General features: G+C 45.0%; 1 protein-coding gene across 1 annotated transcript in view; it reads left to right on the top strand.

Annotated features, from left to right (window-relative positions):
• Cracr2a (calcium release activated channel regulator 2A) overlaps positions 1–26,694 on the top strand; it is a 130,145-nt gene that overhangs the window by 67,461 nt on the left and 35,990 nt on the right. Inside the window, exons 7-10 of the mRNA XM_027951216.2 lie at positions 13,438–13,528; positions 16,067–16,162; positions 17,974–18,161; positions 23,232–23,303. Coding sequence (XP_027807017.1) covers positions 13,438–13,528; positions 16,067–16,162; positions 17,974–18,161; positions 23,232–23,303 — 447 coding nt within the window. The remainder of the gene's footprint in view (positions 1–13,437; positions 13,529–16,066; positions 16,163–17,973; positions 18,162–23,231; positions 23,304–26,694) is intronic.

Below are 26,694 nucleotides of genomic sequence, written 5' to 3'. Positions count from 1 at the left end.
CCAGCTCTTTTTCATCCTGGGCCTTCCCCACATAACTCCCAAAATAGCTCACTGGGATAGATACAAATCTGGGGGGGAAAGAGTCCACATTCTGGGGGAGTTGAGGCCTGTAGTGCTAAAGGATGCACAATGGCTAGAGGACTGTTAAGAGAATCCTGGGGAGAGGTGGCCAAGGCTCAGAGAAGGGAAGATTTGAGGGAGGCACTTGTATGTAACTTTTACATCATTAAACCATGGTATCAGACAGACTTGAGTGAGAATCTTGGTTCTGCCACTTACTAGCTGTGCAATTTAGGCCAAGTTACTTAACCTCTCTGAATCTCAGTTTCCTTATCTGTCAGATAGGGATGGTCAGAGTTGTAAGCATTAAATGTGATCATATGTGTGAGTGTTTGGAACAGCGCTTGCATACCAGTAATTGATGCATGTCAAAAGAATAATTATTGTCTTAAATTAGTATCTTTGTCAGTATTAGAGGATTTGTCTGCCTGAAGCAGGGAGTTTGGGCCTTGATATAATCAGAGGTGAAGTTCAAAGGAGCTTTTATCCTTCTAGACAACATGGTGTCGAGGCTGGCTACACCAAGTGTGGTACATGGACCAGCAGCATTGGGCATCACTTGAAATACCTTAGGGATGCACAGAATGTTGGGCTTCACCCCAGCCACACTGAATCTGCATTGTAACAAGATATCCAGGTGCTTTGTGTGTAGATTTGAGATATGGGGGGGGCGCTGGAAATCAGAAGATCTGAATCAGGTATGGCAAAGCAACCCGCTAGCTCTGTGATCTTGCTCAAGTCTCTTGGCCGCTCTGAACCTCAGTTTTCTAATCTATAAAGTGAGGGAGCTGGATCAGTTTCTACCCCACCTCACCCCATTCCCTCTGACCTGGAGGAGGCACTGCAAAGTCAGGCAGCCCTTCCAGAGGGGGGTACTCTTTGTGTACCTAGAGAGAGCAACTGAGTCTGAATGGGTGAGCAATTACCCAGATCGCAGCCTAGAATCTCATCGCAGGCCTCCTCTGCTGGCCTGCTCTCCTGCAGATAGAGACAAATGCCACTGACACGCTGGAGAGCCTCTTAGCCCTGACATCCATCTTCAAGTGGCCTCTGTAAGTGCTTTTGCCCTAATTTAGTAATTGCTTTAAAAGTTCTTGAGATGAAAGTCAAGGCCACTTTTGGCAGTGTGTACAAAACCATCTCAGCCAAAGCTTCCAGTCCCTCCATGCCAGCTACCCCTGCCTGAGGTCAGCTGATCAAGTCCTGCTCTGGCAAGACTGGGGACTCACTGGGGTCTCTGACAGCCTTATTCTGGAGGTATTCTCTGGCACAGAACCAAAGAATTGCAGGTAGTAGTGGGCAGAGCACTGATCTAGGAAGGAGGAGGACCTGGAGCTCTTCCTAAACCACCAGCTTGGTGGCCTCAGGCAACATGCTTTACCTGTCTGTGCATTAATTTCCTTGTTGGCAACATGGGTGAAGGAGATTGGTGTTTTTCAGACTCTTTGAGATGGTGACTCACTAGAAGAGATACATTTCACTTTGCAATCCTCATACACTCCTATGTAGGTGTAGCTGAAACCAAAGTTCTATGAAATTGTACTCACCCTTATTACATGTGACACTGAGGTTTTTATATTAGAGTCTTTTTTATTCAATTAAAAAAAAATAAGGTCTGTCCCACATTGCTGGTAGACCAGACCATCTCTAAAGTACCAGATGATCTATAACTTCTGCAGCTCAGAATGGTACTAGACCCAGGTCCAGCTGCTCGCTGCTGGAAAGCCAGTACTCTGGAGATGAGTGTTGGTGGGAAGGAGATCAGTTTTATTCAAGATCCAGCATCTTGAACAATGGGGGAGCTATTGCCTCAGAGCCCCTTCTCAGGGAATTCAGGGGTCACCAAGGGCTTTTATAAGGAAGGAAAGGAGGATCAGGGGACAAAGTTAAAGCAGGGGACAAAGGACAAGCAAGATTCCTGCTGCCCAGGGTCCTGATCATCCAGGGTTTGTGTCTCTTTCTTCCCCCCATCTGACCACACTACAAGAGACCTTCGCCCCCTGGAACTATTTACAAACATATTGCATTTCTGCAAGCTAAATATTGCATCAATTTATATGTTTTGTGTTAGTTAATGCGCAGAATTCAAGAATAAGGAGGAGTGTTGCCCATTCTGGTGTTCTCTGAAGGCCCCAGATGTTCTGGGCTCTGTACATCTGGAAGAAAGATTGTTTAACATTTGACAGAGATGTCACTCAAGTGTGACTTTTCTTTAGAATTTAGAATGCCAGGCAAAGGGAAGGGAGACAACCCTGTCTAGGACAATGCCCAAAGGGCCACCACTGTTACAACAAATCAAACAAGAAACCAGGACATCTCAATGGAGTATAAAATATTTAAATGGGATTCTTTGCAGATAACCCAGGGTGAGGTTAAGTGATTCTGAGACATCTTTTAGAAAGTGAGTTTGATGGTTTGGACTGGTTTTGGGGAGGGGCAAGTCCAGGCTTTAGAGAAGGAAGTGGGAGGAAGTGCTGGGAAAGGCCTGATTCAGGATGGGAGTCCAGCGGAGTCCCAGCAACAGCCATCCCAGTGAGCTGTCAGAATGTCTCGCAGGCTCTGCCACAGGCTTACCTTTGCTTTTCAGCACAGGTCTGACATTTAACTCCATCTGGAAGGTGCCATAGATGATGGAGATGAATGTAAGTCATAGCTGCTGTGTGTCCCTCCCAGGGCTGGAGTCAGAGGGGAATGCAATCTGATTCACATGTTATCAGTACTTGGCATTTAATAAGCGCTTACACTGTGCCAGGCTCTGAGGTAGGCAGATAGAGCCCAGAGTCCTTACCCTTGAAGAGTTCATGATCACACTAACTAGGCAGAGCTTATACCAAATTCTGCACAAAGCTGACCAGAAAGTTCCCACATGGAAACATTACTTGGCGACGAGAGCCTCTGCTGCCTCTCTTTTTGCAAACCACACACTTTGTTTTTTCTTCTCATGGGGCACAGAGAAAATGAGACTGACTTCTTGGGAAGTCTGGCCTTCCCCCAGGTATGCAGGAGGTACATTCCCTGACCCCAGATCCCCAGGCTGGGCCATAACCCTCAGGGGTACAGTGTTGCTTCAGTGAGTAAAAAAGTCCACTCCTCCTTACAGTCGCTCGCAGGTCCCAGGAGGAATGGAGAAGCTGTTGGGGTAATTGTGTTAAAGCTCCAGTAGATTCTTGTGCTCTCCATTAAAAGAACCAGATAAAGGCATAGATATAACAGGAACAAACTCTTTATTGGGATCTCTTGCTCAAGCAGGGAGAGACTGACTCAGAGAATGTCAAGCTGGCCAAAGGACAAAGGAGAGAGATAATTTTATCCAAGTAGAAAGGGTGGGAGGGGTGGGCTAGAGTTTTGTTAATTGGGTTTAAGTGCTTTTCAAAAGGTGTTTTTCTTTTCTGGGGCCAGCACTTCAGCCTTGAGGGAGAGGGAGTCATTAATTCTCCTGGTGCCAAAGTTCTGTCTCTCATATTGACCCTGCTTCATGCATCCACATCTTTGCTCTGTGAGAAGAGTTGCTATAGCTGCTAGAGAACACATTGGTGGGGAGTGTTGAAAACACAAATCATTCGAGTAACAAGTTAAGTGTCCTGGCGACGTGCTGCTTCCGTGACTCCTCAACAGTGTCATCCTTTAGGTTGTTTGTTCTTGAAGGTGTCAGGCTTTAATGACACATCTGGTTTCTGAGACCTTGAAGACTGTTTGAGAGTGAGTGGGTGGGGAAGGTCATATCTTGCTCTGAATAGCTAACACGCCTGGAGCCAGGGCAGGAGAGCAGGGAAGAACAGCTCTCACGCCTTTAAGTGCCAAGGAGCCAGGAGTGAAGGCCCAGGAGTGCATCTGCCCTTTTCAGTAGGTAAGCAGCGACTGACAGCCTCATTCCCCCTTCAGAGTTTTTCCTCTTAATTGTAAGTGGTGCTGCTTTTATGGGCTTCCTGATGGTCTTGTATGTGCTTAGGAAAGCTCCTGACAGCAGGTGTCAGAGACCCAACCTCAGAGCGTGCTGACTGGCGCATGGTCAGAAATAACCAGAACTCACCTCACCTTATTACTGGAGATTTTTCACTGCATATTGAAAATAAGAGGAGGAGACAAGTATGAGAACATCTAATCTCCCACTCCCTTGTCTTTTAGGGCAGTGGTTGTGGAAATCTCAGATTTGTGTCAGAATCCAGGTATGGTGTTTGGCTCTGATGCATGTCCACTTGGAAGTAGCTACAGGCCCATGGGGTAAGGTAGAGAACAAAGTCTAATGCAAAACTGGGGACTGAAGACTAGTGTCTCCACTGAACTTGGGGACTAAGATCTTTTCCAGCTATTACAACTGAATTCCCAGTGCAGAAATTCAGAGAACTGTACATTTTAGTATGATGGCTATGGGGAGTTTAGACTTAAGGAAGAACTTCCAGCCATCACAATTAGGAAGGTCTTTGTCATGGAAAGCATGATTTACATTTACCTTTTCTGGAAAAAAAAAAAAAGCTTAAAATCTCTAGGGTACATAGAATGCTGCTATGTGGAACATCAAAAGTTTCAGATCTTTGCCAGAATCACTTAGGGATACTGGGGTCCCACCCCAAGGGGTCCCAATTTACTTGTTCTTCCGTGGGAGTTTAAAGTCTGCATTTTTAAAACATTGAGGTAAGGATAAATTACACTGTGTCTGGGGAGTGCTTTGAGCTCTCTGAAGGAAAGTGCTTTCTAGATCAAAGGCCAGCCACAGGCTGAACTGTCAGCCTTGCTCAGGCTCAATCTTCCGTAGCTTAGTGGCCTGGGGATACCACACTGACTGCCTGTTTCCTGTCATTGGAAGGTCATGCTTGGCCTCAATGAACTTGGCAATAACTCCTCTTCCCTCCTTGGAATCAGTGCTTCATCTGCCCAGTCTTACCTGGTCCAGCTGAATCAGGCCACAGACAGTCTCTTGGAAGCTCAGAGACCCTTAAATTGCAGCCCTTCTCAGCCACTGTCCAGGCACTTTCTATCTAGAGTTATTTCCCTAGGCTCCAGGAGGGTGACAGACAAGGAAGAAATATGTCCTGCAGCCTGACAGGCAGCTGAACTATAATAGCTGGCACCCCAGCCTCTAAGAATTGGTATTCTGTGGTGTGGAGCTCTGGGGATGTGAGAATATTTGCAGGGAGGGATGTCACCATGTCCTTGGTCTTGCCTCCAGATAGAGCAGCCAATTAAGCATCGTATATACAGCAGATGGCTCTTTTATTCTGTAGGGTTCTCAGACCTGTGCAAGGCCTCACCTGCGTGGCTTTTGTGTATTAGCTTGCTTTGGAATTACCTGAGGACACTTTTATTTTAAAAGGTTGATTCTGAGGCCCTTCCCTGGGGAGTCTAAATCTGCATGTGTCAGGAAGTAGGCCCAGGAATGAGTATCATAGTGACATCCAAGGTGATTCTAATCAGACAGGCTGCAGACCATGCTTCAGGACTTACTGCTCTGGCCTGTTCTTCCAGAGGTATCAGCCTGCAGAAGGTACACCCTGGGGTGCTCTTCCAATCTGTCATTTTAGTCCTGTTTATAGGATAAAGATAAAGAGTTCTTGATGAGGACTCTCAATGAGGTGATGACTTAATCCAACACATGCATTTTATGGGCATATTATTATCCAAGGCAGAAGTACACTGTGAACAAGGCCCTGTGAACAAATTGAAGGGTGAGGGCTGTTTGTGCTCTGTGCACACCACGGGCATGATTTGTAAACCTGACTAATGAAAAATGGTTTGCTTTATAGGATGGGAGAAAGCCGCAAAGTTAGTTTATATCAGACAGCAGAATCTAATTAGGAAAAAAACATCCATCTTGAAAATCCAATTGGCAACTTCACAGCCTTTGCAGAATTTTCTACAAACTCTGTGGTTTCCTTTCATTCATCTGTAGTGTGTGTGTGTGTGTGTGTGTGTGTGTGTGTGTGTGTGTGTGATAGAGAGAGAGGGACAGAGAAAAACAGATAAGCGATACAGAGTCATAGATTGCTTTCAGAGGAACGCAAAAATCCTAAAAACAGGATTTCTCTGTTCACTGTCTATAGACTGAAGCTTCCTGAAGAAGGCAGCAGGGGGCAGTGGTGAGGCCGAGTCCCTACTTGCCATTCTCATCCCAAAGCTGGCTGAGGCAGATCTGCTTCCACTTTCTCTTTGAGAGTTCCACAGCCCAGGGTCCTCACTCTGTTTTGTGGCTGGCATGATCTTGCCCCTCTTCATCCCAGGCAGTGCACTTGGTCAGCCACGTGCCTTGCTCTGTTCAGGCTCATTCTCCAACTGACAGATTCCAGATGGAATTTGGGACACTGACAATCCTAAATGCAAATGTATGGAGTTGTCAGTTTTATACCTTTGGACGCTTAGGAAAACACTGGGATGCTATGGATGGAATTGTGGAACATGGAATCATGGGACCTGGAGTCAAGACCTGGGTGTTCTCCCTGCTCTGGCCCTTGGTGATTTGATCACTTCACTGTTTTACCCTCCTTCACATGCAAAAAAGAAAAAAAGGGGGGGGGGGTGTTGGAGATATATGAGCTTTAGAAGCTCACCATCTATAATGGAGAGGAATGGATCCCCCTGCCTTTGCATTTGTCTCTTGCCAATCTTTACAAACCAGGAACCACACTGATCAAACAACTGCCCACCCCCAAAGAGACACATGACATTAGAATTACAGCCGTCCAAGGCCAGAGGCCACATCTGAAACTCTGCCTTGGGTTCAAGCTCCTGAAATGTGTAGAGAAAGCCACCTCTTCCTTCTGAGATCAAGGTTACCCCATTTATTTAGGAAGGAAATAATTAATTTTTTCTTGGAATGATATACAGCAGGTGGCCCTTCTATTCTATAGGGTTCTCAGACCTGGGAAGGCCTCAACTGCATGGCTCTTTGTATTAGCTTGCTTTGGAATTACCTAGAACCCAGGAGAGGACTGGATAACTTCCTGAGACCTTCTGAACTCCCAACAGATTTTATTCATAAGTGAAGGCAAAGGAGAAAAGAAACAGGAACAAAATATTTTGACCAACCAGTATTCTGTAGCAGGAAGGCCTTGGCCCATTGCAGGAGCTGGAGCCCTGGTGGTGTTGAGTACTAATAATCCTCAGTGTGCAAAACACTTCGTGAAAGTTAATTAATTTTCACAGTTCCTGTGGGAGGCTGGCAAGGTAAGCTATTGCTAACTGCATCTCACCTTCCAGTTCTTTGCAAATGATCTTTAAAGGCCTCTCAGAATCTAAGCCTTTTATTTACATTATGGAATCATGATTTCTCCATCCCTACTTCCTTCTCACGCATTCCCTCCTCAGCTCCCCAGTAACCCCCCTGCCCCCCACACACTCATGGTCAGCCTATAGAGATGAACGTTTACAAGTGCTTGACATTCCCAGGTGACATTTTATCCTCTGAATTGGACCCAGGATTCTGCCCTAGTTTCAGATCTGTCACTCCTTGTGACATTGTCAGTATAAAACTGTTATTCCTTTCTCTCACCTGTTGAAAATCTCTTTTATCTGGACTCAGCATTTCTTAACTTTTTCCCTAAGAACCCCACCATCCTCCCTACCATCAGAGCAGGGGGATCTCTCCACTTCCTTCCAGCCAGGTTCTGAGGTCACGGGATTACTGTCAGCCAGAACCCAGGCAAGCACCTGTCTTGATGGTGTGTGACTTCTGCCCATCCCTTCCCTCCCTGTTGCACTGGACTTGGTGTTCCAAGATGCTAGATGCCTGGTGTGCAGGCACCATGACTTAAGTCTGCACTGTCTTATTGAGTGATACTTTAAGGAGGAGTTAATCAACATTTTAGGTGGTGATTTATCAATCTCTTCTTTCCATTTTCAGTCTCCTTGACCTTGGGTTTTCCACCCCTGTGTCTTCTGTCTGCTGATGCCACACCACTCCTGCACACATTTCTTCATGTCATGTGTGCCAAGCTAATGCAGGATTCTCTCCAGTTTATATTTTCCCCTTGGGTTGACATCTAGTAATAGATGAGTAATAGAGATTTCCAAATGGGGTCAAGAGGCCTTTGAGAATCAGAGAACTTATTTAATTAGAATTTGTTAAGTGCATTTTATTACCTATTGGGCTGGACACTTCCATATTCATTATCTTCCTTAATTTTCACAAATTCTTTCTAAAGCAGATATTATCATCTGAATTTTTAGATATATAGAACCTTGGCTTACTGAGATAATGCATCTTGTCCAAGATCAGAAGGCTTTTAAATGTCAGAACCAGGATTTGAACCCAGGTCTTCTAATTCTGGGTCTAATGAACTCTGAAGCAACTGTGTCAGCAAAGGGTTCTGATCTAAACTGCTATGGAAGGTGCTATAGGAACTATTCAGCTATCATGGGAGAGAAAAAACAAAGGAGGACAGAAATTAGTGCCTATGACTATTGCTAACTCTGGCTACTTCTCTGCACACTTGACTTTCTCTCTTACTGAGAACACATGTCTCTTTCACTCCCTTTTCTTAATATCTCTTCTGTGTCTCCCCCTCCTCATATAATTCAAAATGACTGGGGTCAGATACCAAAGATTGGGATAATTAGACACTGGGTGGGTCAGGAGTTAGAGGGAGTATTTGGTGAGAATGGCTAATAGAAGACAGGTTGAGAGTTATGCCAGGCATTATTAATTGATAGCACAGATAGCTGTTCTACAGTTTGTTGTCCTTGTCTTATTCGATATTTTCACCAAAGTATGGATAAGGGAAAATAAGGGAGAATGTTTTATAGTAATAAAAAAATCCCATCCAAATAGAAAATGCAACATATATAAATCTTTATGTACCAAATGACATAGAAGCAACATGCATAGGCAGAAACTTTTAGAAAAACAAAGAAAATCTGATGAAAACAAGACTTTGGAAGACTTTAACAAACATCTCAGATTTGACACATTAGCCAGGCAAAACACTCAGGATATAAAGAATTTAAAACCATCAAAACAGTAAGCTTAAGAAATGAATATAGAATTGCATGCCTTACAAATAGAATTTGTATTTTTCTGACAGAATTTATTAAAAAATTGATTAATTGTTTTTAGCTACAGAAGAAAAGTCAATAGATTTCAAAGTGTAAATACCTTACCAGAATATTCTCTGACTATGAAACTAGAAACCAATAGTTTGTACATTTAAAAAAACACTCTTCTAAATAATTCTTGAATAAATTAAATTATAAAAACCATACATTACTTAGTGTACATTCTGAGTGTAAGCCAAATTTGCAATATCAAAACTGGGGAGGCCATTGAGCACACTGGATGGCCAGTTGGGATCCACTTATATAATGACAAGCTGTAAAAATGGACAGACACTAGTGAACATGAAATCTAACAGAAATGCATTTGAGACCATCCTCCATGTCCAGAAAGCTAACAGCAGGAGCACACGTGGAGGAGATATGATACAGCATCACCATCTGTAAAACAAAAACAGTCACATGGGTGTAAGATTTAGAGGTTTTAGTTGACAAATTGGTTAAGCATTCATCAGCTTTGACATGCTACCAAGAAAAGTCAATTTGATTTTAGGCTGCATGGGTAGATAATGTGCCATCTAGAACAAGAGAGACAATTGCCAGCTCTAATCAGACTCATGCACTGGACATTCAGTGTGGGTTCCATGGCTCAGCAAAGATGATTAGAGCCCATTCAGAGAAGAGCAAAGGCAATGATATAGAGACTTAAAAAAAAAAAAAAATCTGAGACACAGTTGGAGGAAGTAGTAAGTTTAGCCTGAACCCAAGGCAGCTCCTTGAAGTCTTGATGCTATTCTCAAACATATGAAGCACTGTTATGCAGAAGAGGGGTAAGGTCATGAGAAGGCAGATTTCTATGATCCAGAATATTCCAAAGATGAAAGGAGTGCATGAAGAGATAGCAAGTTCCCTATTGCTGGAGGTGTTCTTACCAAATTGGGTGAATACTTGATTGTGGCAAGGATTTTAACACTGGAAAAGAGAGGTGGTTGGACCTTGCAAAACTCCCAACCCTGAAATTATTCAATTCCCCTAGAATATGGTATTCCCTCAATATGGCCCCTGAACTTCTGAGTCTGGTACCCCAAATTGCTAATTAAGCAGAGTCCAACATTAACATTTTTCACACATGAAGGTTTGAGAGTACATGACTGATAGAGATAGTCTGAACCCAAGTGAAACCTGAAGAATTTGGGAATACTGAAAATTAAACATCTGGTAATCAAATGAAGACACTCAACAGGAGTTCAAACAAGGGTTTGGCAAGGGTCAGAAGGATGGGAGCAATCCTCCTGGAGAAGACTACAAAGTCTGTGCTGGTATGCATTAGGCAACATGAGTGGTTTTAGAAATTGTGGTACAAAGATTATCTATGATATATATAAATAAGCAAACATGATGGTTCTCTCTCCTTTGATGGCAGGATGTGGCGTGCCTGGTTGGAACACTGCATGCCAGGTGTGCAGATCCTTTCAGAGTGTCTCTAACCACTGCTGCTTTCACAGCCCCTGCGGAGCTCCCTGCTGACACAGGCTTGTGCTCTGCAGTTCCAGCTCACACGCAACCTGCGTCTCTAGTGCATTGCTCTGACACGAGCTTTTATTGACCGAGCTTTTTCTTCATTTTCTGATTGCCCCTGAGCCTTTCCAAACCCAGCAACCCTGTTATCCTTGAAACTAAGACCTTCTTCCTCTCAGAGAGCACTGTTCCCTTGCCCTCCTCAGCTCATGATAATAATCACAAGAATAAATAACCCTGTAAGTTTATTTAGGACGCAGTGTTTCTGACCACTGCACATCCACTTTACTGTTTATCCTGACAATGTCAGGAGGAATGTAGGGCAGGTGCTACCTTCGATGGCAAGAGGTCAGAGCACTAGCCCAAGGTCACATGGAGGAAATGAGCCAGTTCTAAAATCAGAGATTAGGATCCAGGACTTGTGACTGACCCCTGAGTTGGCTCAGTGACGCAATTGGTGGGAGTAGCACCTTCATGTTCCATGTTCCTGGGACTGACATGTTCTAACTCAGGCTTGTCATGATGTCATTAAAGCCTGCAGAGTTTCCCAGGAGACTGGTATTTCCAAAGGCTTGGTTCCACATTTGAGTCTGGCTGAGCCCAGGATCACCAATGCCCACATAGAATCCCAGGGTTCCTTGGCTGTAGAGAGGCTTTTTGAGCAAGGGCTGGCAGTAGACACCATTTAGAGACTCTATCTGCTTTCCCTCCATTTGTTTATAATGGTTTGTAAAATAATTTAATTCATGACAAGCAAACTGGCATGTGAACGTGAAAATCAGAGAGAGTGTCAATTTAATCAAGTGAACCTTCAAGCAAAATTAATAGAAGACTTTTAATGATATCATAGAATTAATGTCCTGCATGGTTATTAGGCATAAATGGTAAACAGTTTACATGAATGTCTGTAATTAGCATTGCTTTAGCAGAGCCAAATCAATTTTTAAGTTGCTCTCATCTCACCTTATTAGTTCTCCAATATTTATATAGTTGAAATCACTAGCTAAAATTTTCCTTAATACCCTTTGCTACCTAGCATCTGAATTTCTTCAAACATGGAAGATAGTTCCGGGGACCAAAAGAAAACCATCTTGCTTTTCAAAAGTTTCTTCCAACTGTATCTGTTTCTGACTCTAACATGTTTCTATTCAATAGATTGGCTTTTTCTTCTTACTTTCCCTCCAGGATTTCCTTTTTAATTGTCATGGGTTAGCTGAAGCAAATGTAACAATCTTGAACACCTGTCATTTATCAAGAAGAGGTGTCTTACTCTTAGCCAAAAGATACTTGTTACATCAAGAATAACAAACACATTCATAAAGACAGGGTCTCAGTTCATGGAGGTCTTGGAGGACGTCCATCTTTGCTGAGCATACCCAAAGGCCATTGAGGTACAACTTCTGAATGTTAAGTCTCTAGTTTTGAGGGTACAGCCAAGAATGGCTACTCAGAGGTTGGTGCTCTATTTTGAATGAACTTGACTATAGAGACTCACACCAAGTTTTCTGAAGAGCTGGAAGAATGCCAGTCAAAATGGCACCATGTTCATTTCTGAGTCTGAGCATGTGGTGCAAATGTGCCCCCTACTGGCAATAAGAGAAGAAGGGGCAGAATTGGTCTGTGATAAAGCCTAGAACACTGGGAAGGTCTAGCTCTGGATTAAAGTCCCAAGTGGACAGCCATCATTTTTTGTTCAGAAATCTTCCCAGTACTTCTTAGAACTGAGAACTAGGGCCATTTTCTCAATTATTGAAATCTCTTGGATTGGGGCAGAGTGGGCTTGCCATCATTAGCATTTATAATGGCAGATGATAAACTTTGGGATGTGTCTGTGCATGTGTGTTACACATTCAAAATAGGCCTTAAGAGCTATGACGTCAGCCTGTTCATGGAACCAGGAGTTCTCTTGATAGGAGGGGAGAGGTCAGGGAGTAGAGGCCCAAGAGAGGTGTATTCACTTCCTTGTCAGAGAAAAGGTATAAAAATGTAAGTACTTGGATTTTTTGATGCTTCTTATTATAACTTCTAGTTTCAGGCCAAATGGTGATGTTGGGTCCTTCCTGTTTTAATTTGTAAGAGCATTAGAAGGAGAGCCTATTGTTAGGAGAGAAAGGGGAACCAAAAAAAATCATCCCAGAGGAAGATCTGCAAACCTCATCCCCACAGCTTTGTCTTTTTCTGTAGAAGCAGAGTTCCCAGGCGCTCACTTTCTGTCCTGGGGGCTCTTCAGAGCAGGGAGAGGATGGCAAGAGTGAAAGTAGGCACGAGGACATGGCATTATCATCACCAGCCTTTAATCCATTATCATACAAGAATTATGGATCTCACAAACTTACACACACAATTTCAGGGAGAGTCTTCTGACAGAGCAGTGTCAGATAGTGCTGATGTAGACAGGTAGAGAAATCATCCAAACTGGAAATGAGGTAAACCAAGACACTGAACAGGAGAGAAACCCACACAATGTAACTTCATACTGTCCCCAAGTACAGGGATCAGCAGAAGGAGCAATGGTGAGTTTGGCAAAGGCTGGGGCCTTGAAATAAAGCAGAATACAGGGAAGATTGGTCCAAGGAAGCTTCACTGAGAAGCATCTGGATCAGCTGAGAGTGGTGCCTGGGAGATGCAAGGAGGAGAGGTCCCATGACATCTACCAGCAGTCAGAGTAGGTCCAGCTGGGCCTTGGTGGTCTGCATACCTTTTAGGTCAGCTGATCCCAAGGGACTGATCCTGCAGCCATGGCTGACTTGATCTGTCAGTCACCCCCACCACCCACAGCTCCAGAAGGAGCTAGTGTCTGAGCTCTTGGAATTATCACTGTGGGATAGGGGATCTCAGAGCAGACCCCATCATACTCTCCTTTTGCCACCTCTGTAGGAAAATCGCTGCTTATGATGAAGAGATCCAGCATCTCTATGAGGAGATGGAACAACAAATCAAAAGCGAGAGGGAGCAGTTTCTCCTGAAAGTGAGTGTCCACTCCCTGGGCTTAGCCAAGTTGACATATTCACCACCCCTGAATGTAAGATTGCAATACTCCTGTTGGTAATGCTACTTTCTCTGTTTTATTTTTCCCCAAGGCATTTGTCACCTTTGAACATGACATATAATGTAGTTGTTTATTTTTATTGATTGTTGTCTATCTCCCTCACATGTAAACTCCACAGAGCAGGAAGCTTTTATCTTTTACTTACTAATGTCTCCTCATTTCTTAGGTGATGCTTAGAACATAGTAGGTACTCAACAAATATTTGTTGAGTCAATGAATGAATGGGCTGGTGGATGGATGGATGGATGGATGGATGGATGGATGGGTGGGTGAAGGGATGGATGACAGGGCAAACTTTAGCAGCTGAAGTAGCCTGGAGATTGGGTTTGACATTGGCTGGCCCCAAACCTATGTAGCAGACTCACTCAAATACACCAGTCCATTTTACTCCATGCCCCAACAGGACAACCTTTGGAAATTAGACTGCTCATTCTTTTCCCTTAGACACCTAGAAAATGTAATAGTCAAGGAAAAAAACCTCAGATACCATGGGAGAAAATGTGAAGCTCACATCCCTTGTTCCTAGTCTGACACATACTTGGATCTTACCAAGTCCTGCTGTTTATCTTGGGAGGTCAAGACTGGTGAAGCTTTCCCTTACCAAGCTCAGCAAGGTCTTTTTTGGAATATGTTCATTAAAAAAAAAGAAAAGAAAAGCTGAGGGCTGGGGATGCAGCTCAGTGCTAGAGTGCTAGCCTAGCACGCACAAGGCCCTGGGTTTGATCCACCGCACTGAAAAAGAAAAGAAAAAGAAAAGCTGTGGAATAACAGCCTGCACTGCTTCTCAGCACTGAGCCTGGGCTGTTGTCCCAACCCCTTCCCTTGGACCAATTTCTAATTTTATGCTGCTTCAAATTATCCACACCATTACTCCACTTATTATCACAGATGTCATTCAAACTGAGAGAAATTGGAATGCTTCTCAGAAAAATCCAGCCATGTTCTCCAACCATAGCCCCTGGAGGCTTGTCAATGTGTTGGACCACCCTGATTTTCTTTTAGAGCTTGGAAACCTCTGGCTGTCCCCAGTTGTTGAATGTGCGTAAGCACTGCTCACACCCTTCCATCAGCAAATCTAAAATAGTCTCTGCAACAGCAACTTCCCCTGGCCCCTGTGATAGAAGAGCCAACTCTTCATCCCAAATGACATGAGATATAGAGGGGACAAGCTCTGCAGGCATTTTGCCCCCTCTACCTGGTCCATGCCTACAGGCTGAACGCATATTTCAGAAGCTAATGGTGGGCCTTGGCGAGGAGGTTGGGAGTGGACAGAGGTCAGAGGAAAAATTCAGGAACAAATTAGGACCATTTAGGATCTGGCTTATGATACCATGCCCCTTAGCTGTCCCCTTCTCTCTTCTTGAATCCGAATACCCAGAAACCTCAATTCCCATGAACATGGGAACTCTTATGATGTCTTTGGTAGTGCTATTAAGCATTTAGATACATGAACTTCTGCCAGGCCATAGAGTGAGGATAGTGATATCACAGTTTATGACATTGTGGACAACCCTTAACCAGGTTTGGATCCTGGCTCTACACTTTCCATTGGGTTTAGTCAGAATGAAAGTTAGTTTTTGATCACTTGTACCTCCAACTCCAGACTGAGAGTAGCATGAGCATTTTTGTTTTTACTCCGTGAGCAGAGAAACGATGATCCAGAAGAATGATACAATTTAATCGGGAGATTCAAGGGCTAAAGCCAAGTCTCTTGAGGTCCCACTCAGGGCCCTTCCACTAGACCTGACTCTGTTGAGAGTGTCAGGCATCCCCACACACTTTCCTCTCTATCCCATAGCCAGCTCCCTTTACACCTGAATCATTAGGGCCTCAGCATCTCTGAGTGGGGAAGTCCAATCTAAGGCTGGAGGGGAGGGGGTTGCTGAGCTCAGAGGCAGAGATATCACAAGCAGCAGGGCCTGGGAGACTCACAATGGAAAATAGTGAGGACTCAGACTCTCAAGAAGAAGTGTTTAGAGAGTGAGGATAAGGTAAAGTGACCCAATGGCAGTGCCCCATGTGGAAAAGAATCTCCAAATTGGAAGGGATTTTTGAGACCATCTACCTCCCCCTTCTACCCACAATTTACAGATGAGGAAAGAGAGACCCAATATTTCAGTGAGGACCCTATTCTTCCTGTCCAGTATTCCACCACTAATTGATACTGGGTCAATTTGGGGGGGGGTAGAGGAAAAGTGGTGGTGCATGGGTGTGGGACATGGTCACACTTGGTGATACTTCACATAGTGCATCACTGAGCTCTTGTGCTTTCTCTGTCTCATGATTCCTTACTGATAGGGCAGGCAGGTCACCAAAGCCCTGGAATGTGGTGGAAGGGCCTCAAAGTACAAAGGGGCAGGTGGCCTGTCCTGCTGAAGAGTAGTTTCAAGTAGAAGGACAAGTCTACAACCCAGGTGCACTGTGTGCCCCGTGCATCCCCTCTACCTTATTTGGCAGGACACGGAGAGGTTCCAGGCCCGCAGTCAGGAGCTGGAAAAGAAGCTAATTGCTAAGGAGCAGGAGCTGGAGAGACTCAACCAGAAGCAGAAAAGGGTATGTTTTGCCAGTGTCCTCAGAGTATCAGGATCTTTCTTCCACCCTTGTCTCTGGCTCTAGCTTGCTTTCCCTGCCATTCACTTATGAACTTTTAAATTTAATCCAAGAAGAACCATATGAATGTACAAGGTAGCATTAAAAGTCCCAGGGAAAGCCTTGCTGATCCCAGGTAAAGCCTTTACTTCTCCAATTCCAGGTGTTTAATTTGAAAATATCACTAAGAATTCCAAGAGGAAACTACAGACATTTTCATGTAGTCATGCCCAGGGGCCACGAGAATGCCAAAACTTGAACTTATTTGGAATTTGCTCCCCTCCAGGATGCCTATGGACATCTCTGGCTTGAAAAGGCTCTTCAAAGTTTAGTGTGTCCCTTCCCTGCCTGCCCACACACCTGGGCAAAGTTCTTTAGGCTCCATAGCCCCCATCACCCTGCAGGATGGATGCAGGCACAGACACTCCTCTCTGACTGCCTGACCCTCCAGGAGGCAGACTAGATGGTGTGCTATTCAGGACAGTGTCATTATGGCTGGGGACACCTGGCTCACAGCCCCAGGAAGACTGATTGCCTAGGAGAGCCTCAGGCTCAGTGGCCTGCTTTCCAAAGTAAGGGCTTATGGGGGAGAGAGGCTAGGATGCCTCTGGCCTCCTGTTCATTTTGCCTGGTTCTGGAAGGAATCCAGCCCTGGAAAGACCCAGACAATTTGCTTCCCTGCAAATAGAGCTATTTTTAGCGATACATTAAAATAAGCTTAAAGCCACCCCTGCTAAGGCTGGGGACTGTGGCTGCTGCCCAGCTTTGAACTTGGGTTTCGTTCTTTCTGCAGCCAGGTGATGTTCACTCCAGGAACTGCTAGTCCCCTTGCTAGTCCCCGTCCACAGCAGCACCTTGCTTCTCCTACTCTTCTGCCTCCCCCACCACAACACATTACATCTTAGCAATTAGATTTATTCCTCAAATGAATGATTGCCACTCAATTTAATTACTGCATGCTTGCCTGATTACACAGGAGCCTCTTCAGTGTTGCACAAAATTCCTTGTTGTTGCTTCCTCCTCCCTTTACTGGCCACATTCATTAAACGGGATTTATTGATATATTCGCCTTGGTTGGCCAGTTCCTCTGGTGAGAGGGTTGGAAGTCCTGCAAAGCATCATTCCTAGCTGAGCGAAGCCAAAGTTATCAAAATACAGGGTTTTTATTTGCTTTAGGGACATGAGAAAATGTGGGGTCTATGTGACCAGTTTTAGTTATTCCCTAAGAGTTTCCTGGGTTTCTGGAAAGATTTTTTTTTTTTGACAGAGATTAAAGGAACTGAACTTATTTAGCTGAGAGATAACAATGGAATAAACAGATTTACTCTCAGCGTTCATAATTGGGAAGGATGGTTTTATGAAGAGCGCCACTTAACTGTGTCAAGACCAAGGAAAAGAAATTAGCTTAGAGGACAAAGGGATTTAGGTTAGATCTCAAGACTATTCTGACTTTGGGATGAGAGACACAGATGGATTATGGAATTTCCTTTGCTAGTGGTCCTTTTGAAGGGAGCAGTCCACGCCCCTTGCTGGCATGTTTAGTGGTCCTATGAAGACAGGGGAGAGAAGAGATGTGCTCCAAAAGCTCCTTTCTCAGTGCAGGAGTGTCTGTGTGTCAGTGAACAGCAGAAAATGCTGATTTACGCTGGGGACCAAGGAGTGGGGGCAGTGATGGTCCCTGTCTGCCCACCCAGGAAAGCAAGGAGAGGCCTGGGCAGGTGGCTTGCTGATGATGGTGGCTTGTCACTTCCCTCTGCTTCCACGTTCCTTTCCAGCTGGAAGGCCAGTGCACAGCCCTGCATAACGACAAGCACGAGACCACGGCTGAGAATACCAAGCTAAAGCTTACTAACCAGGAGCTGGCACGGGAGCTGGAGCGGACGGCCAGGGAGCTCCAGGATGCTCAGCAGCAGCTGGAAATCCTCCAGCAAGAGGCCTGTAAACTGCAGCAGGAGAAGGAGCTGTAAGTACCATTTTGTACCCTCCTGCTGTTCTCCCACCCCCTTGACTGCACGTTATCTCCCCTCTTAGAGACTCCATATCCTTGAGCTCTTTCTTCCCTGATTCTTCTCCTAACACCCTTCTAGAATTCAGAGACTGTGAAGCAGTCTGTGCCACGCATAACCTGGGATCCACAAGAAACAGGTAGCCCTCATCTCAGTAAACTGATTATGTGGCTAGAAAGACATGCTATTCCACCCATAAATGTGCAGCGTTCTATGCAGATGTCAAGGGAATTGACAGACTTCTGAAGTCAGCAGGCAATTTGATAGGTGTGTGGCAAGTCTCTGAACCGGTCACTGTAGTTCTGCCCATTTTCTCCTAGCAGTGTTCTTCTGTGAGCCCAGTGGGCCCAGTGCAGGGAAGCCCACATCTCTCAGGTCTTGATTTGCCTGTGGACTCCTTTTGGTCTCTGACCATTGGCTCAGTTGGCTAAGCAAAGGCACACCTGAGTGGGAACCAAGGGGTGGATCTTATATTAAGCTAAAGGGATTGCTACAAAATCAGTTCTTTATCTTGTCTTAGGCATGTTAGGTGTTCCCAAAAAAATGTATTTTGAGACCAGGGCAGAGACATCTCACTTGTTTATTTGCCCGCTCATTTATCAACACATTCATTGACTTTTTCATTTGACAGACATTTATTGCAAACTGTTCCATGCTAGGTATCACACAGAACCATTAACATACTCATTTATATTAATAATTTGACATCATCTCATTTGATCTTATAGTATCCGGATGTGGCTGGTACTATTATAAATTCTGATTTACAGATGAGGAAACCAAGGATCAGAGGTTTTCAGTATCAGCCTCAGGATGCTGAGTGTTAGACACACCCTGCTGACACCCCCAGAAAACAATGAGCCAGCCAGAAAATCCTTACACAGGAGTGGGACTGGCCATCATTCACTTACTTACGCCTGCATTCATTCTGCAAAAAGTCATTGTGTGTCTGGTCCTGAATGGTGCCAGTGAACACTGAAAGTCTTATTCCAGAGAAAAGTCCAGTAGTGTTTACTAGTGCCTAATGCTTTGCGTATGTTTACACCCCCTATTAAGTGAAAGCCCTCACTCTATTTGTCTGACCACTGCAAGATTCTGGTGCATAGGCCTAAATCAAATGTGCCTAAATCAATTTTGTTCAACTGTGGAATCCTGTACCATTTGGATAAGGATGCAAGGAAGGAAATGTGTTTGGACTGGAAATTTTACCCTAGTAAGAGATCTCCAGTTTGAACAAATAGAACACTCCCAAGTAGTTGACTTAAAACAAAGCTAAGCCAGGTTGGTAATCCTATTGCCTAGGGAGGCTGAGGCAGGAGGATCTCAAGTTCAAGGACAGCCTCAGCAACTTAACAAGGTCCTAAGCAACTTAGGGAGACACTGTTTCAAAATAAAAAATAAAAAGGGCTGGGGATGCACCCCTGCGTTCAATCCCCAGTATAAAGAAAGTATAAACAAAACCACATCCAAGTCCTTCCCTTCCAACTCTTGGATGGCCAGTTGAGGAGGGGACCATGTATTTCATTATAAACAAGCAAAATCAGTTCCTCCTCATTGAGAGCAGGTCAACAAGGCATAGGCATTTAACTTTACAAACAGAATTAAGGATTCAGGCTCTTAAAATTCAATCAAGTTCTCAAAGCAACCAGCATCTGAGGGCACAACAAGCATTAGAACAGCAAATGGAAATCAACACCCAGAGCTGCAGTGTTGCAGCTCAGCGGGAGATCCAGAGCCTCCCAAGTCTTATCTTAATTAACCAAGCCAGGCACAATCCCTGGAGGTCCAGAATTGAAAAGAGGGAGAGGAAGAGGGTAAGAAGGAAGAGAGATATAAGATCCCACAACCTTCACAACTCCTTTTCAAGAAATATTCTTGTGCAGCTAAAAGCTTTGCTGGGGCCCAGAGAGCAAGTCCCACCCAGGGAGCCCCAGGGAGAAGAGCAGGGAGAGCCCCAGCTTGTTCTCTGTAGAATGGAATTGCAGACCAGCACCACTGACAGGACCTCAGCGCTCGAACCCACCACCTTCGCTTTATGCAGGAAGAAGTTGAGACTCAGAGAGGGTAGTGGCCACCCAGATTCCACCCGAAGCTAGCTACTGCCAGAAACCAAGGACAGAGCCTAGTTCTTCTGATGTTCCTGCGTCCCCCTGACAAAGTCTTGCTTCCTGATGCTGCTCCAGAGCAGCTGGGAGGGGAGAGGGTAGGGTTCAAGGTAAACAAACTTAGACACTTATCAGCAAGAACTCTGTACAAGCAAAATTAATTTTCCTGTTCTCCGAAGATGCTCAAGGTAGGAGAACTAGATTTTAAAATGAGATTCAGGAAAGAACTCTCAAGCTGGGAGATAATATAAAGATGAAGGTCAGCTGATAAGCACTTCTCTGTTTATTTTTTAATTAACTTTTATCTTGAGTGAGTAGTTTATGACAAGCTCAAAAGCATAAACACCCAAAGAGGTGTACACTGCCCATCCCCAGGACCAGGGTCTCCTGTCACCCAGAGGCCACCAGACATGGTGGGTCCTCTAGTGGGTCCTTCCAGAGTATGCTCCATTTGTGTAAACATGTGCATTTACACACACACACACACACACACACTCACACATGTGTGTGTTTTTCTTTAGGAGATGGTAGCATATCAGGCATTCTGTGCTGCTTAATCTTGCATTTCTCACTTGACAATATATTTTGTAAAGTGTTCCATATCTCTTCTCTTTCCTAAAAACCAAGCCAACAGCAGTTCCCTAAAGGGACCCATAAACCTCCTGCCAATGACTACAACAAAAAACAGCAGGTTCTTTCTCTTTCAGTTTGCATATTACCAAGGACTAGAATTTGTGAACCTCTAGCTTAGAGGTTAAAAATCAGCGAGCCAAATATCCACATGTGATTTTCTTCCCAGAGCCTTTCTTTTTATGTCAACACACAAAAAGTATCTGAATATGTGTGTGGGGGTGCATGCACTTTTATCTAAATAGACACGTGTGCACTGGACAAGGAGATAACACATATATTTGCACAAGTCTTTCCATCCAAATTCTTGGATGGCTGGTTGTGGAAGGACCATGCATTTCACTATAAGCAAGCAAAATCATGTATGTCCTTCACATGTTTGTGCATCTCCATCCATCCACTGGTGCTGTAGACAGGGCTGGAGAAGGTCCAGAATGCATTGTGATTTAGGAATTGGCTTCTCAAACACTCAGTGAGAACCCAGGCCTTGGATCTCCAGTGGGTGATTTTTCCTCAGTAGGGGAAAAGCTATCTGCTGTAGCTATCCCTGGAGAGAGTCAGGAGCCAGGGCTGGGGTGGGAGAACCATAGAGACAGGCACAGGCAATTGGCAGCTCCCAGGGCACAGAGGGAGGAACAGGCAGATCGGCACACTTCGTGCTAATCAGAGCAAAGTCCTAAACCAGAGTTCGGGGACCCGATTTGGATAATGAGAAATGCATTGTTTTCCCTTAAGTTGAAATTAAATATAGTTGGTAATAAAATGTGAGGAAATTGTGGCTCTGTAGGAGCCAGAGAAGTTTTACTGCTTAATTAGGATTGTCTGAGGTGAACTTGGAATTTGATTCAGTCTGTTATTGTCATAGAGTGACTTCATAATTATTCCATAAAGGAGAAAAAGAGAGAGAGAGAGAGAACATGATTCCTCTTAAGGAATCCGATTACCGGGTGCTTGGCAGGACAGTCCTGTGGACCCAGTCCTGTCACCCTCAGTAATGACATCAATAGGATGGCAGAGGGGTGACTGCCCTCTCAGCCCAGTGAACACAGGCCAGCTGCCTGGACTGCTTGCCAAAAGTGACCCCTTCATCAGGTTGTAGGAGGCTCCTATGCTAACAACTGTTCTGTGCCCTGGGAGTGTGCACTCCAGGCCTTTGTGGTTAAATTGGAGAATGATTTGAAAATTTCTAAACCGTGGTTCAAAGTACAGCAGCATTGTGAAGCAAGTTTCCCAAGGTCAACCAATTCTGCTTTATATTTTTCTTTCTCTTTCCTTTGTGAGTGATGCTGAAGACCTCCCAATTCCTTCCTTCCCTCTTTCCCTCCTCCCTTCCTCTCTTCCACCTTCCCTCCCACCCACCCTCCTTCCTTCTCCTCTTCCTCCTGCTTTCCCCTCCTTACTTCTCCCCTCCCCCTCACCTCATTTCTTCTTCCTGCTTCAATTTGTGAACCAGGTCTCCAGGCCAGGCCCTGGGTTAAGCTTGTAGGGCATGGCCTCTGTCTCCCAGTCTGGGTTGTCCTGTGTATCAGCCTCTCCTCTCTCTCTCCACCTTTCTTGAGAGTCCTGATATGACTGATAAGCTCACACTGTGATATAAATGAGTGATTGCAATTGATATATTCAATCTTTCTATTATAGCCAGAGACTGAAAAACCCTGTCAAAGAAATGAATGCCCATCAGTGGAAAAATTCCAGAGATCTAGGAACATATTAGGGATTTGAGGGGGAAGGTGGAAGAGGGGAAAGATTTCTTCTAGAGGCCCCCCAAACAAACAAAATCAGCATCTAGTAGGGTGTGTGGGATCATGCAAATTTTGCTCTCACTATCCAAAGTCAGGCTGGAGAAGATTAATTCCCTAGAGTCTAGAGAGGACAGGATGGTTTGAAGCTTGGAACAGTGGAACAGGCACGTGACCTGGAATGAGCAGGTTGGGGGCAGAGGTCTAGATGTAGCTGTCCATGTGACCTGGGAGAGTCATCAAGCTTCTCTGACTGTCCCTGTCTGTTAAACAAGGATGTTCTCATGTTCAGATACAATGTCTGGAGGAGCAGCTGAGCTGAGGCCATAAGCACCTGCACGTTGTACATGCTCTCCAAGGGAACGTGCTCTCCAAGGGAAGGTCATGTTTCTCCATCTGCTCTGTCCCGAGTGCAGGCTGTGCCTGCTGGTTTCCAGCATGAGGGTTCCCTCCCTCTAACTTCAGCACAGTGCCTCAGATCCTGTCATCCCCTTCCCTCCCCTGTTGGCCACTACTCATCATGTTGACCATGCTGTGTCTGCCTCCTCCTCAGGGAAGTGTACCGGGTGACAGAGAGTCTACAGCGGGAGAAGTCTGGACTTCTGAAGCAGCTGGATTTCCTCAGGTGCATGTGGGGCACATCTCAGAAGCCCCAGGTCAGAGGGCCATTCTGAAAGTTCTTCACTGCCTACATGCTGAGAGACTGACTGCTCATGCCCTTGGTCTCCAATGTATGGTTTATAACTGAGTACTACACTCTGTGATGGGTCCTTTTGCACACTTTCCCATCTCCTGTACAGTTTGCTCTTCTTTGTGGATAAGCACTGTCTCATTGTTGGGGTCCCTCATTGTATTGTGCATAGTACTTGCTCAAGTAGGATTGGAACTGGATTTATTGAGCAACTACTTTATGCCAGATACATTATCTCTTTCATCTTCAACAAAGCTGTTAGGTAAGTAGGGCAGTTGTTAACCCAGTGCTTCACTGATAAAGAAGTTGATGTTAGAGAAATGAAATAATTTATCATAAGAGACATAGCTTCTCACTGATGAGCCAGAATTGAAATCCATGTCTGGATGGTTCTTTTTGCTCAGTTGTATTCAGCTTCTGTTTGTGGACTGAGTAAATGAACACAAACAGCACCAAGAAAAGAGTTTCCTGAGCTTTCTAAAAAAAATAACATTCAAATCTGGAATGTGCAAAGAAGAAGAAAAGGAGGAGGAAGAGGAAGAGGAAGAAGAAAGAGAAAGAAAGAAATGAAGGGAGGGAGGACAGAGGGAGGGAGCAAGGGAGTGGGGGAGGATAACAAGAAAAACTCATGTGGGGTAAGATGGAATTTTCAGTTTTGCCTCTGAGGTTTCTATGTCACTGTACCTGCTACCTGCTGGTCCCCTCTTGGGCACAGTGATTAATCAGAAGGGCTCTGGGTCCTGATTTTTAAAGAATATGTGCTTTGTGAATCACTGCCCAGATATGTTTTGGTGTTTGGGGTTTTGGCTTTGTGACAACAAGGCTAGGTCCCCGAGTCTGGTATCGATGATGGAGCCAGATGGAAAGGACCCTCCACCTAGTTCAGACACTCTCCACTCAAAGCCTGAAGTAAGCCGGCATCTACAGGCAGGGAGATGGAGGGGACTCTTAGGTGGCCAGGTTCTCACCCATTTAGAGGAGATCTTATTCTTAGGCAGGCTTTCATGAAAGGAAGAGAACCAGATGTACAAGGACAGGTTTTTTATTTCTTTTTCTACTGCAAAGAAAAAAATAGAAAAAAAAAGTTAATGAAAGAGCAGTGCTCTATAAATGCAGAGCAGACCTTTTTCCTATTACAGTGAAATCACCAGGAATCCAGGGGAGAGATAATGCCTGGGGTGGGGAGGGGAGGGCAGTGGGAATGTGGGGGTAGGCCTGGCCATGGGATCTGAACCATGGCTGCAACATGGCATGTGAGGAGGACTACCAGCCTAACAAGAATGGGAGCAAACAGATGCAAGTTCAGGGCAGTGGCCTGGGAGCAGGCACCTTGGAGTTGGATCTGGTTACAGACACTGCCCCTCATGGTCTTGTGTAACCTTGGGTAGATGACTTAAGCAGCTGGAGCCTTAACTTTCTCCTGCCTAGCTCATGGGTGACTGAAGAATTAGATGCTACGTGTGAATGAGAATCCCGACAGGGCAATGGTGTGGATGAAAGCAGATACATATAAAGAATGCAGTGTTTCTTTAAATACTGAAACTTCTGCATGGAGATGGCTACACAAGGCAGGAAACAGCACAGCTTAAGGTGTGGCATCTCAGGTCCTCACATCTCTATGCAGGAACAAGCCTGCTTACCTGCTGCCTGCACAGAGCAAAGGTCCTTCTGGCATGAGCATTTCACTTGGCCATTCTCAGAGTTTCCAAAATACCCTCCATGCCCCTGCCCCTGACTTGTCCCAAACATCTTGGCTGTACCCACTCATCTGCAGGTAACTGAAAACAACCCTGGCATATTCTTAATGTTTTCTGCAAGACTAGGGAAATTGGAGGTCAGGTGTCCTGGCTGCCATTCCTGGGGCCTGCCTGAAGTCTGTTCCTACAGTTTATAGCGTGCTCAGCAGAATGCCTTGCCCACAGTAATACCCAATAAATGGCTGCATTAGGGACCTGACCATAACCATGCCTGCCCTTCTCCTTCAAAAATGTGCATTGGTTCAGAGGCCACTGGTCCAGTGAGTCACAGAATCACAGAACTGCAAGGCCAAGGCACTTTGAAGTCACCTGTTCACCCTCCCGACCACTTGCATTAAGAGATAAAATTGCCAACATTAACCTCAAGTGCATCCTTCAGTCACACTACATCCAGAGTCTACTCACCATCACCCCCACTCCTCTTTCATCAAGCCTCCAGCTCCCCTTTTCACCCTCATGATTAGGCTCCTGGTTCAGAGACAGCCAGAACCATTACACAAGAAAGATCTTGCTCCTATGCTGATCTGTGCCCATGTCTCTGCCTTCTTCGCTGTTGTGGTGGGTGAGCCCCTTGTTCTCCTATCAGAGACCACCCCACCCTACCCCTGTCCCCAGCCTGTGTTCTAGAATCGATCCTACCTCCTCTCACCTCCTCAAGGACTATTTGTTCTCATTCTCTTCCATTGTCAGGTCTTTCTCTTTGGGGAAGAGACCTACAAATATACTCTAACATTTTGTACTTAATTAACATCTTTTGTCTTCACTTCCCCATCCAGGTACTTTCCATTTCTTCCAACCCTTTATAACTTTCAAAAAAGTCATTTTCCTTTACTGTCTGCATCCTTTTCTTCACATTCTTAACCCTCCACCATCTTGCTATTGTTCCATTGAAATGGTTCTTATCCTCACTAAAATATTACTCTGCTCTCAGGGTCCCTCCCTTGTTAAAGCTGTAATCAGACTGTGATGCCCTCTTAGTACTCAAAGTTCTTACAGTGATCCACATGCCACTGTTCATGGGCAGTGCCAGCTCACCCCACAACACACACATTTTTCTCTGACCTCATCTTTTAACTTCTCTCCCTTTGAGCACTCTATGCTATCCTGTTTCTCACACACACCAGCCACATTTCAACTCCAGGTTTTGCCTTGCTCTGCTCTTCCTGGAATGTTCTCCCCAGGTACCTGCCTAGCTCCTCTCCTCCCCTTCAAGTCTCTGCTCAGAGGCTGCCTTACCATCAAGGCCTTTTCTGACCACTCTAGTTAAAATAGCATGCCACTCTCCTCTTTCCACTTGCCCCCTGTATCTTCTCAATAGCAGTTATCCCCTGAGATAGGAACGTGGTGTTTTATTCACCAAGGTGAGCATCATACTCATGTATGTGTCCTTGATAACTAGAACAGGGCCTGAAAAATAGTGGATGCTCAGGAGACATTTGAAGAATGAATGAATGGTTCAGAAAGGGGAGGCCCATAACAAGCCCAGAGGGGGAGGCAACCCCTAGTAATGGGGACCTGGCATGAGCCTGAAGAACAGTGGGGCAAAAAGCCATTTGTTTCGTTCATTT

Source organism: Marmota flaviventris, chromosome 3 (assembly GCF_047511675.1).
Source record: "Marmota flaviventris isolate mMarFla1 chromosome 3, mMarFla1.hap1, whole genome shotgun sequence".
NCBI classification, from domain to species: domain Eukaryota; kingdom Metazoa; phylum Chordata; class Mammalia; order Rodentia; family Sciuridae; genus Marmota; species Marmota flaviventris.
The sequence above is the reverse complement of the archived record's forward strand: the minus strand, read 5'-3'. Positions and strand labels throughout refer to the sequence as shown.